Source organism: Oncorhynchus tshawytscha, linkage group LG29, assembly GCF_018296145.1.
Source record: "Oncorhynchus tshawytscha isolate Ot180627B linkage group LG29, Otsh_v2.0, whole genome shotgun sequence".
Classification (NCBI taxonomy): Eukaryota; Metazoa; Chordata; class Actinopteri; order Salmoniformes; family Salmonidae; genus Oncorhynchus; species Oncorhynchus tshawytscha.
In genome coordinates, this window is record NC_056457.1 from 34795094 (window position 1) to 34808176 (window position 13083).

Sequence of the window (13083 nt, forward strand, 5' to 3'; positions counted from 1 at the left end):
TCATAATGATCAATGTTTTGAAGTGTCTGTCCTATAGGACTTACAGTATAAGAAAGATCAGGAAATATATATTTTACTTCTTTTTTTTTTACACATTTTAAATGATTTTTTTTGATAGGCACAAAACTACAAAACTAATTTTTATTTTTTAAAGAGGGTACCGGTTACCTCCAGACGAGTCCTGCCACACTGGTTGAGGGGTCGTAGAGAAAAACAGAGAACACCATCGTGTTCATCAGTGTCCCCTTTCCATAGATTAGTAATAGTTTTGTAGATCAAACCGTTCGGACGCTAGAAGACCAATGGATGAAGTGCAACACTAGCGGATGTGGTGGATTGAGACACATCCAATGCAAAATAACTGATATATCTCTCTAGCTTAAACTGACAGATTTTTATTATGTAAATTAGATTGACGCACCGGTGCAGTAAATCAAGATTTAGCACATAATTGTACATGTTGTTGTTACACATCATGAAATATATTGATGGAAAAAATGACAGACAGTAGCCTAGAATTAGCAAAGTATAATTCAATTGAATGAACATAACCTTTATTTCAATTTGATTAAAATATATAGGACTACTTTGCCTATAATGTCGGGTTTTCATTTGAGGCATAGTTTTTATTCTTTGCAACAGTTGAAAAGACATTGACGACTTCGTTTTTTTAAGTCTACTTAGTTCTGAGGTCACAGAGAGACGGATAAACCTATTGATTCTGTGTTTAGTGACTTTAACAAAAGTTTTGTCTCATGGGCTGTGAATACTTTCTGAAGGCACGGTAAGTAGCTGTTCTACGAGTTGTCGTAGGAAGTCGCATATGGCATCCTATTCCCTATATAGTGCACTACTTTAGACCAGGGCCCTATGGCACCCTATTCCCTTTATAGTGCACTACTTTAGACCAGAGCCCTATGGCACCCTATTCCCTATATAGTGCACTACTTTAGACCAGAGCCCTATGGGACCCTATTCCCTATATAGTGCACTACTTGAGACCAGAGCCCTATGGGACCCTATTCCCTATATATAGTGCACTACTTTAGACCAGGGCCCTATTGCACCCTATTCCCTATATAGTACACTACTTTAGACCAGGCCCCTATGGCCCTATATGGGAAGCTGGTGCCACTTGGGAGGTAGCCCCTATGGTGTGTCCTGTGAGTCCTCTGGGTGTCTTGCCTCTTCTATATCTAGAGAAAGTTGTCATGTGTTTTATGAATTGACTCAATAACCTGCAACCATGACTATATAGGCACCTGTCGTTCTATAGCTGCGTTTCCCAAACTTAAGGTGTAAATGGGTTTTTTGTTTTTTTGCCCTGGCAGTATATTAAAATATTAAACGCTGATGAGGAGTTGATGATTTGAATCCTAAGGACAGAGAGGGAAATTATGTTCTATAGTAGTGTGTTAATTCATATGCTCCCGAATGAAAATCCCCTCCATTAAACTGTTTGCCCACTAGACCTGTACATCGTAACAATTTAATGTTATTTTTATTCCATCTTGTATTATTCACTAGCCCAACACCCCCTCCCAAACCTGCCGTTTGATAATCGGGTATTAGCGTACAGTACTGTACCTCTCTGAAGGAAATGGGCACCATGGTGACAGCTGTGGTGTTGTCAGGGCCGGTGTGGTCCAGGCTGGGTCTCAGGCTCACTATGAGGTGGGTGAGAGGAAGCAGACCCAGCAGGTACACAAACAGGTTCAGAAGGTGAGCAGTGCTCCCGTAGGCCACCCTGGAGTTAGGAAATAGAAGAATCGATGAACAGAAAACGGAAACCTCCATCACTCTGAAACAGGGCAAGAAAATATTCAGGTAAAAAACATATTTTGTGCAACTGTACCACTTCATAGAAGAATTGTAATACATTCCCATGGGGCCCTGGTTAAAAGTAGTGCACTATGTAGGGAATAGGGTACCATAGGGCTCTGGTCTAAAGTAGTGCACTATGTAGGGAATAGGGTGCCATAGGGCTCTGGTCTAAAGTAGTGCACTATGTAGGGAATAGGGTGTCATAGGTCCCTGGTTAAAAGTAGTGCACTATATAGGGAATAGGGTACCATTTAGGATGCCACCCCTAGAACGCTGTGAATACTGACCACTTCATCTCCAGGTATTTCTTGCAGACGGGGTGTGTAAGGAGCTCTATGCGGTTGTTGTTCACCATCGCCTCAGAGAGAGAGAGGGAGAGAACAACAGGTTCTAGTTCACCATCTCATCAGAGAGAGAGATAACAACAGGTTCTAGTTCACCATCTCATCAGAGAGAGAGATAACAACAGGTTCTAGTTCACCATCTCATCAGAGAGAGAGAGAGAGAACAACAGGTTCTAGTTCACCAACTCCTCAGGGAGAGAGAGAGAACAACAGGTTCTAGTTCACCAACTCCTCAGGGGAGAGAGAGAGAGAACAACAGGTTCTAGTTCACCAGTTCCCCATCTCCTCAGGAGAGAGAGAGAGAACAACAGGTTCTAGTTCACCATCTCATCAGAGAGAGAGATAACAACAGGTTCTAGTTCACCATCTCATCTACAACAGGTTCTAGTTCACCATCTCATCAGGAGAGACAGGGTATTAGCGTACAGTACTGTACCTCTCTGAAGGAAATGGGCACCATGGTGACAGCTGTGGTGTTGTCAGGGCCGTGTGGTCCAGGCTGGGTCTCACACTATGAGGTGGGGAGAGAGAGAGAGAGATAACAACAGGTTGTAGTTCACCATCTCCTCAGGGAGAGAGAGAGAGAACAACACCAGTTCACCAACTCCTCAGGAGAGAGAGAGAGAACAACAGGTTCTAGTTCACCATCTCCTCAGGGAGAGAGAGAGAGAGAACAACAGGTTCTAGTTTACCATCTCCTCAGAGAGAGAGAGAACAACAGGTTCTAGTTCACCATCTCATCAGAGAGAGAGATAACAACAGGTTCTAGTTCACCATCTCATCAGAGAGAGAGATAACAACAGGTTCTAGTTCACCATCTCATCAGAGAGAGAGAGAGAGAGAGAGAGAGAGATAACAACAGGTTGTAGTTCACCATCTCCTCAGGGAGAGAGAGAGAGAACAACAGGTTCTAGTTCACCAACTCCTCAGGGAGAGAGAGAGAGAACAACAGGTTCTAGTTCACCAACTCCTCAGGGAGAGAGAGAGAGAACAACAGGTTCTAGTTTACCATCTCCTCAGAGAGAGAGAGAGAGAGAACAACAGGTTCTAGTTCCCCATCTCCTCAGAGAGAGAGAGAGAGAACAACAGGTTCTAGTTCACCATCTCATCAGAGAGAGAGAGAACAACAGGTTCTAGTTAACAACAGGTTCTAGTTCACCATCTCCTCAGGGAGAGAGAGAGAGAACAACAGGTTCTAGTTCACCATCTCCTCAGAGAGAGAGAGAGAACAACAGGTTCTAGTTCACCAACTCCTCAGGGAGAGAGAGAGAGAACAACAGGTTCTAGTTTACCATCTCCTCAGAGAGAGAACAACAGGTTCTAGTTCCCCATCTCCTCAGAGAGAGAACAACAGGTTCTAGTTCCCCATCTCCTCAGAGAGAGAGAGAACAACAGGTTCTAGTTCCCCATCTCATCAGAGAGAGAGATAACAACAGGTTCTAGTTCACCATCTCATCAGAGAGAGATAACAACAGCTTGTTGTTCACCATCACCTCAGAGAGAGAGAGAGATAACAACAGGTTCTAGTTCACCATCTCATCAGAGAGAGAGAGAGAACAACAGGTTGTAGTTCACCAACTCCTCAGAGAGAGAGAGAACAACAGGTTGTAGTTCACCATCGCCTCAGAGAGAGTTCACCATCTCCTCAGAGAGAGAACAACAGGTTGTAGTTCACCATCGCCTCAGAGGTTCTAGAGAGAGAACAACAGGCTGTAGTTCACCATCTCCTCAGAGAGAGAGAGAACAACAGGTTGTAGTTCACCTAACCATCCTCAGAGAGAGAGAGAACAACAGGTTGTAGTTCACCATCGCCTCAGAGAGAGAGAGAACAACAGGTTTCACCACTCCTCAGAGAGAGAGAACAACAGGTTGTAGTTCACCATCGCCTCAGAGAGAGAGAGAACAACAGGTTGTAGTTCACCATCGCCTCAGAGAGAGAGAGAACAACAGGTTGTAGTTCACCATCGCCTCAGAGAGAGAGAGAGAGAGAGAGATAACAACAGGTTCTAGTTCACCATCTACTCAGAGAGAGAGAGAGAGAGAGAACAACAGGTTGTAGTTCACCATCTACTCAGAGAGAGATAGAGAGAGAGAACAACAGGTTGTAGTTCACTATCTCCTCCTCAGAGAGAGAGAACAGCAGGTTTAGTTCACCGTCCAGAACCCTGGTGACCTTGATGCCCAGAACCCTGGTGATCTTGATTCCCAAAACCCTGGTGATCTTGATTCCCAGAACCCTGGTGATCTTGATTCCCAGAACCATGGTGATCTTGATTCCCAGAACCATGGTGATCTTGATTCCCAGAACCCTGGTGATCTTGATGCCCAGAACCCCGGTGAGCCTTGCTCTTACAGTAGATCAACAATAGAAAGCTCAGGAGAGAGTATGGTACTTGTATTGGAACTACTTACATTCAGAGCGGCGAGGGGCTGGACCTTCAGGCTTTCGTCAGTGTTTGCGTGTTTCTTTAGTGCTATCGGTGCCTGAAGCCACTGGAAATTGTACTCAATCTACACAATAGAAAGAAAACGACATTTGTAATTGTATGAAAAAGAGAGAGCAAATAAGTCTATCCTTTGCTATAGTTATACAGTTTTAAGTGTGTAGCGTAGCGTAGCGTAGCGTTCCCTCCTCATAGAGGTAACAGGTAGTGTGTAGCGTAGCGTAGCTTTCCCTCCTCATAGAGGTAACAGGTAGCGTGTGTAGGGTAGCGTGGCGTTCCCTCCTCATAGAGGTAACAGGTAGCATGTGTAGGGTAGCGTAGCGTTCCCTCCTCATAGAGGTAACAGGTAGCATGTGTAGAGTAGCGTAGCGTTCCCTCCTCATAGAGGTAACAGGTAGCATGTGTAGGGTAGCGTAGCGTTCCCTCCTCATAGAGGTAACAGGTGCATAACAGGTAGCATGTGTAGCGTAGCGTAGCGTAGCGTTTCCTCCTCATAGAGGAGTGCATAACAGGTAGCGTGTAGAGTAGCGTAGCGTTCCCTCTTCATAGAGGAGTGCATAACAGGTAGCGTGTGTAGGGTAGCGTAGCGTTCCCTCTTCATAGAGGAGTGCATAACAGGTAGCGTGTGTAGGGTAGCGTAGCGTTCCCTCTTCATAGAGGAGTGCATAACAGGTAGCGTGTGTAGGGTAGCGTAGCGTTCCCTCTTCATAGAGGAGTACATAACAGGTAGCGTGTGTAGGGTAGCGTAGCGTTCCCTCCTCATAGAGGAGTGCATAACAGGTAGCGTGTGTAGAGTAGCGTAGCGTTCCCTCTTCATAGAGGTAACAGGTAGCATGTGTAGCGTAGCGTAGCGTTCCCTCCTCATAGAGGTAACAGGTAGCGTGTGTAGGGTAGCGTAGCGTTCCCTCCTCATAGAGGTAACAGGTAGCATGTGTAGAGTAGCGTAGCGTTCCCTCCTCATAGAGGTAACAGGTAGCATGTGTAGGGTAGCGTAGCGTTCCCCTCCTCATAGAGGTAACAGGTAGCATGTGTAGCGTAGCGTAGCGTAGCGTTCCCTCCTCATAGAGGAGTGCATAACAGGTAGCGTGTGTAGGGTAGCGTATGCGTTCCCTCTTCATAGAGGAGTACATAACAGGTAGCATGTGTAGGGTAGCGTAGCGTTCCCTCCTCATAGAGGAGTGCATAACAGGTAGCGTGTGTAGCGTAGCGTAGCGTTCCCTCTTCATAGAGGTAACAGGTAGCATGTGTAGCGTAGCGTAGCGTTCCCTCCTCATAGAGGTAACAGGTAGCGTGTGTAGGGTAGCGTAGCGTTCCCCTCCTCATAGAGGTAACAGGTAGCATGTGTAGAGTAGCGTAGCGTTCCCTCCTCATAGAGGTAACAGGTAGCATGTGTAGGGTAGCGTAGCGTTCCCTCCTCATAGAGGTAACAGGTAGCATGTGTAGCGTAGCGTAGCGTAGCGTTCCCTCCTCATAGAGGAGTGCATAACAGGTAGCGTGTAGAGTAGCGTAGCGTTCCCTCTTCATAGAGGAGTGCATAACAGGTAGCGTGTGTAGGGTAGCGTAGCGTTCCCTCTTCATAGAGGAGTGCATAACAGGTAGCGTGTGTAGGGTAGCGTAGCGTTCCCTCTTCATAGAGGAGTGCATAACAGGTAGCGTGTGTAGGGTAGCGTAGCGTTCCCTCCTCATAGAGGAGTGCATAACAGGTAGCGTGTGTAGGTTAGCGTAGCGTTCCCTCCTCATAGAGGCGTGCATAACAGGTAGTGTGTAGAGTAGCATAGCGTTCCCTCTTCATAGAGGAGTGCATAACAGGTAGCGTGTGTAGGGTAGCGTAGCGTTCCCTCTTCATAGAGGAGTACATAACAGGTAGCGTGTGTAGGGTAGCGTAGCGTTCCCTCTTCATAGAGGAGTACATAACAGGTAGCGTGTGTAGGGTAGCGTAGCGTTCCCTCCTCATAGAGGAGTGCATAACAGGTAGCGTGTGTAGGGTAGCGTAGCGTTCCCTCCTCATAGAGGCGTGCATAACAGGTAGTGTGTAGAGTAGCGTAGCGTTCCCTCTTCATAGAGGAGTGCATAACAGGTAGCGTGTGTAGGGTAGCGTAGCGTTCCCTCTTCATAGAGGAGTACATAACAGGTAGCGTGTGTAGGGTAGCGTAGCGTTCCCTCCTCATAGAGGAGTGCATAACAGGTAGCGTGTGTAGGGTAGCGTAGCGTTCCCTCCTCATAGAGGCGTGCATAACAGGTAGTGTGTAGAGTAGCGTAGCGTTCCCTCTTCATAGAGGAGTGCATAACAGGTAGCGTGTGTAGGGTAGCGTAGCGTTCCCTCCTCATAGAGGAGTGCATAACAGGTAGCGTGTGTAGAGTAGCGTAGCGTTCCCTCCTCATAGAGGAGTGCGTAACAGGTAGCGTGTGTAGAGTAGCTTAGCGTTCCCTCCTCATAGAGGAGTGCATAACAGGTAGCGTGTGTAGGGTAGCGTAGCGTTCCCTCCTCATAGAGGCGTGCATAACAAGTAGTGTGTAGAGTAGCGTAGCGTTCCCTCTTCATAGAGGAGTGCGTAACAGGTAGCGTGTGTAGGGTAGCGTAGCGTTCCCTCTTCATAGAGGTAACAGGTAGCATGTGTAGGGTAGCGTAGCGTTCCCTCTTCATAGAGGAGTGCATAACAGGTAGCGTGTGTAGAGTAGCGTAGCGTTCCCTCCTCATAGAGGAGTGCGTAACAGGTAGCGTGTGTAGAGTAGCGTAGCGTTCCCTCTTCATAGAGGTAACAGGTAGCATGTGTAGGGTAGCGTAGCGTTCCCTCTTCATAGAGGAGTGCATAACAGGTAGCATGTGTAGAGTAGCGTAGCGTTCCCTCCTCATAGAGGTAACAGGTAGCGTGTGTAGGGTAGCGTAGCGTTCCCTCCTCATAGAGGTAACAGGTAGCGTGTGTAGAGTAGCGTAGCGTTCCCTCCTCATAGAGGAGTGCATAACAGGTAGCGTGTGTAGAGTAGCGTAGCGTTCCCTCCTCATAGAGGAGTGCGTAACAGGTAGCGTGTGTAGAGTAGCGTAGCGTTCCCTCTTCATAGAGGTAACAGGTAGCATGTGTAGGGTAGCGTAGCGTTCCCTCTTCATAGAGGTGTGCATAACAGGTAGCGTGTGTAGGGTAGCGTAGCGTTCCCTCTTCATAGAGGAGTGCATAACAGGTAGCGTGTGTAGGGTAGCGTAGCGTTCCCTCTTCATAGAGGAGTGCATAACAGGTAGCGTGTGTAGGGTAGCGTAGCGTTCCCTCTTCATAGAGGAGTGCATAACAGGTAGCGTGTGTAGGGTAGTGTAGCGTTCCCTCTTCATAGAGGAGTGCATAACAGGTAGCGTGTGTAGGGTAGCGTAGCGTTCCCTCCTCATAGAGGTAACAGGTAGCATGTGTAGCGTAGCGTAGCGTTCCCTCCTCATAGAGGTAACAGGTAGCGTGTGTAGGGTAGCGTAGCGTTCTCTCCTCATAGAGGTAACAGGTAGCATGTGTAGAGTAGCGTAGCGTTCCCTCCTCATAGAGGTAACAGGTAGCATGTGTAGCGTAGCGTAGCGTTCCCTCCTCATAGAGGTAACAGGTAGCGTGTGTAGGGTAGCGTAGCGTTCCCTCCTCATAGAGGTAACAGGTAGCATGTGTAGAGTAGCGTAGCATTCCCTCCTCATAGAGGTAACAGGTAGCGTGTGTAGCGTAGCGTAGCGTTCCCTCCTCATAGAGGTAACAGGTAGCGTGTGTAGGGTAGCGTAGCGTTCCCTCCTCATAGAGGTAACAGGTAGCATGTGTAGGGTAGCGTAGCGTTCCCTCCTCATAGAGGTAACAGGTAGCATGTGTAGCGTAGCGTTCCCTCCTCATAGAGGAGTGCATAACAGGTAGCGTGTGTAGGGTAGCGTAGCGTTCCCTCCTCATAGAGGTAACAGGTAGCATGTGTAGCGTAGCGTAGCGTTCCCCTCCTCATAGAGGAGTGCATAACAGGTAGCATGTGTAGCGTAGCGTAGCGTAGCGTTCCCTCCTCATAGAGGAGTGCATAACAGGTAGCGTGTAGAGTAGCGTAGCGTTCCCTCTTCATAGAGGAGTGCATAACAGGTAGCGTGTGTAGGGTAGCGTAGCGTTCCCTCTTCATAGAGGAGTGCATAACAGGTAGCGTGTGTAGGGTAGCGTAGCGTTCCCTCTTCATAGAGGAGTGCATAACAGGTAGCGTGTGTAGGGTAGCGTAGCGTTCCCTCTTCATAGAGGAGTGCATAACAGGTAGCGTGTGTAGGGTAGCGTAGCGTTCCCTCTTCATAGAGGAGTGCATAACAGGTAGTGTGTGTAGGGTAGCGTAGCGTTCCCTCTTCATAGAGGAGTGCATAACAGGTAGGGTGTGTAGGGTAGCATAGCGTTCCCTCTTCATAGAGGAGTGCATAACAGGTAGCGTGTGTAGGGTAGCGTAGCGTTCCCTCTTCATAGAGGAGTGCATAACAGGTAGCGTGTGTAGGGTAGCGTAGCGTTCCCTCTTCATAGAGGAGTGCATAACAGGTAGCGTGTGTAGGGTAGCGTAGCGTTCCCTCCTCATAGAGGAGTGCATAACAGGTAGCGTGTGTAGGGTAGCGTAGCGTTCCCTCCTCATAGAGGAGTGCATAACAGGTAGCGTGTGTAGGGTAGCGTAGCGTTCCCTCCTCATAGAGGAGTGCATAACAGGTAGCGTGTGTAGGGTAGCGTAGCGTTCCCTCTTCATAGAGGAGTGCATAACAGGTAGCATGTGTAGGGTAGCGTAGCGTTCCCTCTTCATAGAGGAGTGCATAATAGGTAGCGTGTGTAGGGTAGCGTAGCGTTCCCTCTTCATAGAGGAGTGCATAACAGGTAGCGTGTGTAGGGTAGCGTAGCGTTCCCTCTTCATAGAGGAGTGCATAACAGGTAGCGTGTGTAGGGTAGCGTAGCGTTCCCTCTTCATAGAGGAGTGCATAACAGGTAGCGTGTGTAGGGTAGCGTAGCGTTCCCTCTTCATAGAGGAGTGCATAACAGGTAGCGTGTGTAGGGTAGCGTAGCGTTCCCTCTTCATAGAGGAGTGCATAACAGGTAGCGTGTGTAGGGTAGCGTAGCGTTCCCTCTTCATAGAGGAGTGCATAACAGGTAGCGTGTGTAGGGTAGCGTAGCGTTCCCTCCTCATAGAGGAGTGCATAACAGGTAGCGTGTGTAGGGTAGCGTAGCGTTCCCTCCTCATAGAGGAGTGCATAACAGGTAGCGTGTGTAGGGTAGCGTAGCGTTCCCTCCTCATAGAGGCGTGCATAACAGGTAGTGTGTAGAGTAGCGTAGCGTTCCCTCTTCATAGAGGAGTGCATAACAGGTAGCGTGTGTAGGGTAGCGTAGCGTTCCCTCTTCATAGAGGAGTGCATAACAGGTAGCGTGTGTAGGGTAGCGTAGCGTTCCCTCTTCATAGAGGAGTGCATAACAGGTAGCGTGTGTAGGGTAGCGTAGCGTAGCGTTCCCTCCTCATAGAGGAGTGCATAACAGGTAGCGTGTGTAGGTTAGCGTAGCGTTCCCTCCTCATAGAGGCGTGCATAACAGGTAGTGTGTAGAGTAGCGTAGCGTTCCCTCTTCATAGAGGAGTGCATAACAGGTAGCGTGTGTAGGGTAGCGTAGCGTTCCCTCTTCATAGAGGAGTACATAACAGGTAGCGTGTGTAGGGTAGCGTAGCGTTCCCTCCTCATAGAGGAGTGCATAACAGGTAGCGTGTGTAGGGTAGCGTAGCGTTCCCTCCTCATAGAGGCGTGCATAACAGGTAGCGTGTGTAGAGTAGCGTAGCGTTCCCTCCTCATAGAGGAGTGCGTAACAGGTAGCGTGTGTAGAGTAGCGTAGCGTTCCCTCTTCATAGAGGTAACAGGTAGCATGTGTAGGGTAGCGTAGCGTTCCCTCTTCATAGAGGAGTGCATAACAGGTAGCATGTGTAGAGTAGCGTAGCGTTCCCTCCTCATAGAGGTAACAGGTAGCGTGTGTAGGGTAGCGTAGCGTTCCCTCCTCATAGAGGTAACAGGTAGCGTGTGTAGAGTAGCGTAGCGTTCCCTCCTCATAGAGGAGTGCATAACAGGTAGCATGTGTAGGGTAGCGTAGCGTTCCCTCCTCATAGAGGTAACAGGTAGTGTGTAGCGTAGCGTAGCTTTCCCTCCTCATAGAGGTAACAGGTAGCGTGTGTAGGGTAGCGTGGCGTTCCCTCCTCATAGAGGTAACAGGTAGCATGTGTAGGGTAGCGTAGCGTTCCCTCCTCATAGAGGTAACAGGTAGCATGTGTAGCGTAGCGTAGCGTAGCGTTCCCTCCTCATAGAGGAGTGCATAACAGGTAGCGTGTAGAGTAGCGTAGCGTTCCCTCTTCATAGAGGAGTGCATAACAGGTAGCGTGTGTAGGGTAGCGTAGCGTTCGCTCTTCATAGAGGAGTGCATAACAGGTAACGTGTGTAGGGTAGCGTAGCGTTCCCTCTTCATAGAGGAGTGCATAACAGGTAGCGTGTGTAGGGTAGCGTAGCGTTCCCTCTTCATAGAGGAGTGCATAACAGGTAGCGTGTGTAGGGTAGCGTAGCGTTCCCTCTTCATAGAGGAGTGCATAACAGGTAGCGTGTGTAGGGTAGCGTAGCGTTCCCTCTTCATAGAGGAGTGCATAACAGGTAGCGTGTGTAGGGTAGCGTAGCGTTCCCTCTTCATAGAGGAGTGCATAACAGGTAGCGTGTGTAGGGTAGCGTAGCGTTCCCTCTTCATAGAGGAGTGCATAACAGGTAGCGTGTGTAGGGTAGCGTAGCGTTCCCTCTTCATAGAGGAGTGCATAACAGGTAGCGTGTGTAGGGTAGCGTAGCGTTCCCTCCTCATAGAGGTAACAGGTAGCGTGTGTAGGGTAGCGTAGCGTTCCCTCCTCATAGAGGAGTGCATAAAAGGTAGCGTGTGTAGGGTAGCTTAGCGTTCCCTCCTCATAGAGGTAACAGGTAGCGTGTGTAGGGTAGCGTAGCGTTCCCTCCTCATAGAGGAGTGCATAACAGGTAGCGTATGTAGGGTAGCGTAGCGTTCCCTCCTCATAGAGGCGTGCATAACAGGTAGCGTGTAGGGTAGCGTAGCGTTCCCTCTTCATAGAGGCGTGCGTAACAGGTAGCGTGTGTAGGGTAGCGTTGCGTTCCCTCTTCATAGAGGCGTGCGTAACAGGTAGCGTGTGTAGGGTAGCGTAGCGTTCCCTCTTCATAGAGGAGTGCATAACAGGTAGCGTGTGTAGGCTGGCGTTCTCTCTTCATAGAGGAGTGCATAACAGGTAGCGTGTGTAGGGCGGCATTGCGTTCCCTCTTCATAGAGGCGTACGGGACAGGTAGCGTGTGTAGGGTAGCGTAGCGTTCCCTCCTCATAGAGGCGTGCATAACAGGTAGTGTGTAGGGTAGCGTAGCGTTCCCTCTTCATAGAGGCGTGCGTAACAGTGTGTAGGGTAGCGTAGCGTTCCCTCCTCATAGAGGCGTGCGTAACAGGTAGCGTGTGTAGGGTATCGTTGCGTTCCCTCTTCATAGAGGCGTGCGTAACAGGTAGCGTGTGTAGGGTAGTGTTGCTTTCCCTCTTCATAGAGGCGTGCGTAACAGGTAGCGTAAGGCCGATGATAAAAAAACGGAAACCTGAAAAGGACACTAAGACTTAACTTTTCACAATTAAAGTCACACAGTAGAATTTACACACGTGATAGTCAGGACTGTTGTCGTCATCCTTTGACTCTCTGATGCAGCAGTCCAGTAGGTGCTGAGCAAGTTACAAGGAGATAACAGGGGACATTATCATCTGGTTAATCACCGTTGGTTAGCGTTGCAAAATTACATAAAATTTCCTGCTTATTCTCTCCAGGTTTTACACCCTCCTGGTTTTATTCGCTCCTGGTTTTATTCTCTAGTGGTTTTTATTCCCTCCTGGTTTTATTCTCTGGTGGTTTTATTCCATCCTGGTTTTATTCCCTCCTGATTTTATTCCCGCCTGGTTTTATTCTCTAGTGATTTTATTCCCTCCTGGTTTTATTCTCTAGTGATTTTATTCCCTCCTGGTTTTATTCCCTCCTGATTTTATTCTCTAGTGATTTTATTCCCTCCTGGTTTTATACCCTCCTGGTTTTATTCCCTCCTGGTTTTATTCTCTAGTGATTTTATACCCTCCTGGTTTTATTCCCTCCTGGTTTTATACCCTCCCTCCTCGTTTTATTCTCTAGTGATTTTATACCCTCCTGGTTTTATTCCCTCCTGGTTTTATTCCCTCCTGGTTTTATTCCCTCCTGATTTTATTCCCTCCTGGTTTTATTCCCTCCTGGTTTTATTCCCTCCTGACTTAATTCCCTCCTGACTAAATCCCTCCTGATTTAAATCCCTCCTGATTTTATTCCCTCCTGATTTAAATCCCTCCTGACTTAATTCCCTCCTGACTTAATTCCCTCCTGATTTAAATCCCTCCTGACTTAATTCCCTCCTGACTTAATTCCCTCCTGACTTAAAT

General features: G+C 48.3%; 1 protein-coding gene across 1 annotated transcript in view; it reads right to left on the reverse strand.

Annotated features, from left to right (window-relative positions):
• The window catches only part of LOC112236355 (transient receptor potential cation channel subfamily A member 1), a 90278-nt gene that overhangs the window by 16117 nt on the left and 61078 nt on the right, over positions 1–13083 (reverse strand). Inside the window, exons 17-20 of the mRNA XM_042308836.1 lie at positions 12286–12345; positions 4581–4679; positions 2112–2182; positions 1588–1747 (exon numbers count right to left, since the gene is read on the reverse strand). Of these exons, the coding sequence (XP_042164770.1) occupies positions 1588–1747; positions 2112–2182; positions 4581–4679; positions 12286–12345 (390 nt within the window). The remainder of the gene's footprint in view (positions 1–1587; positions 1748–2111; positions 2183–4580; positions 4680–12285; positions 12346–13083) is intronic.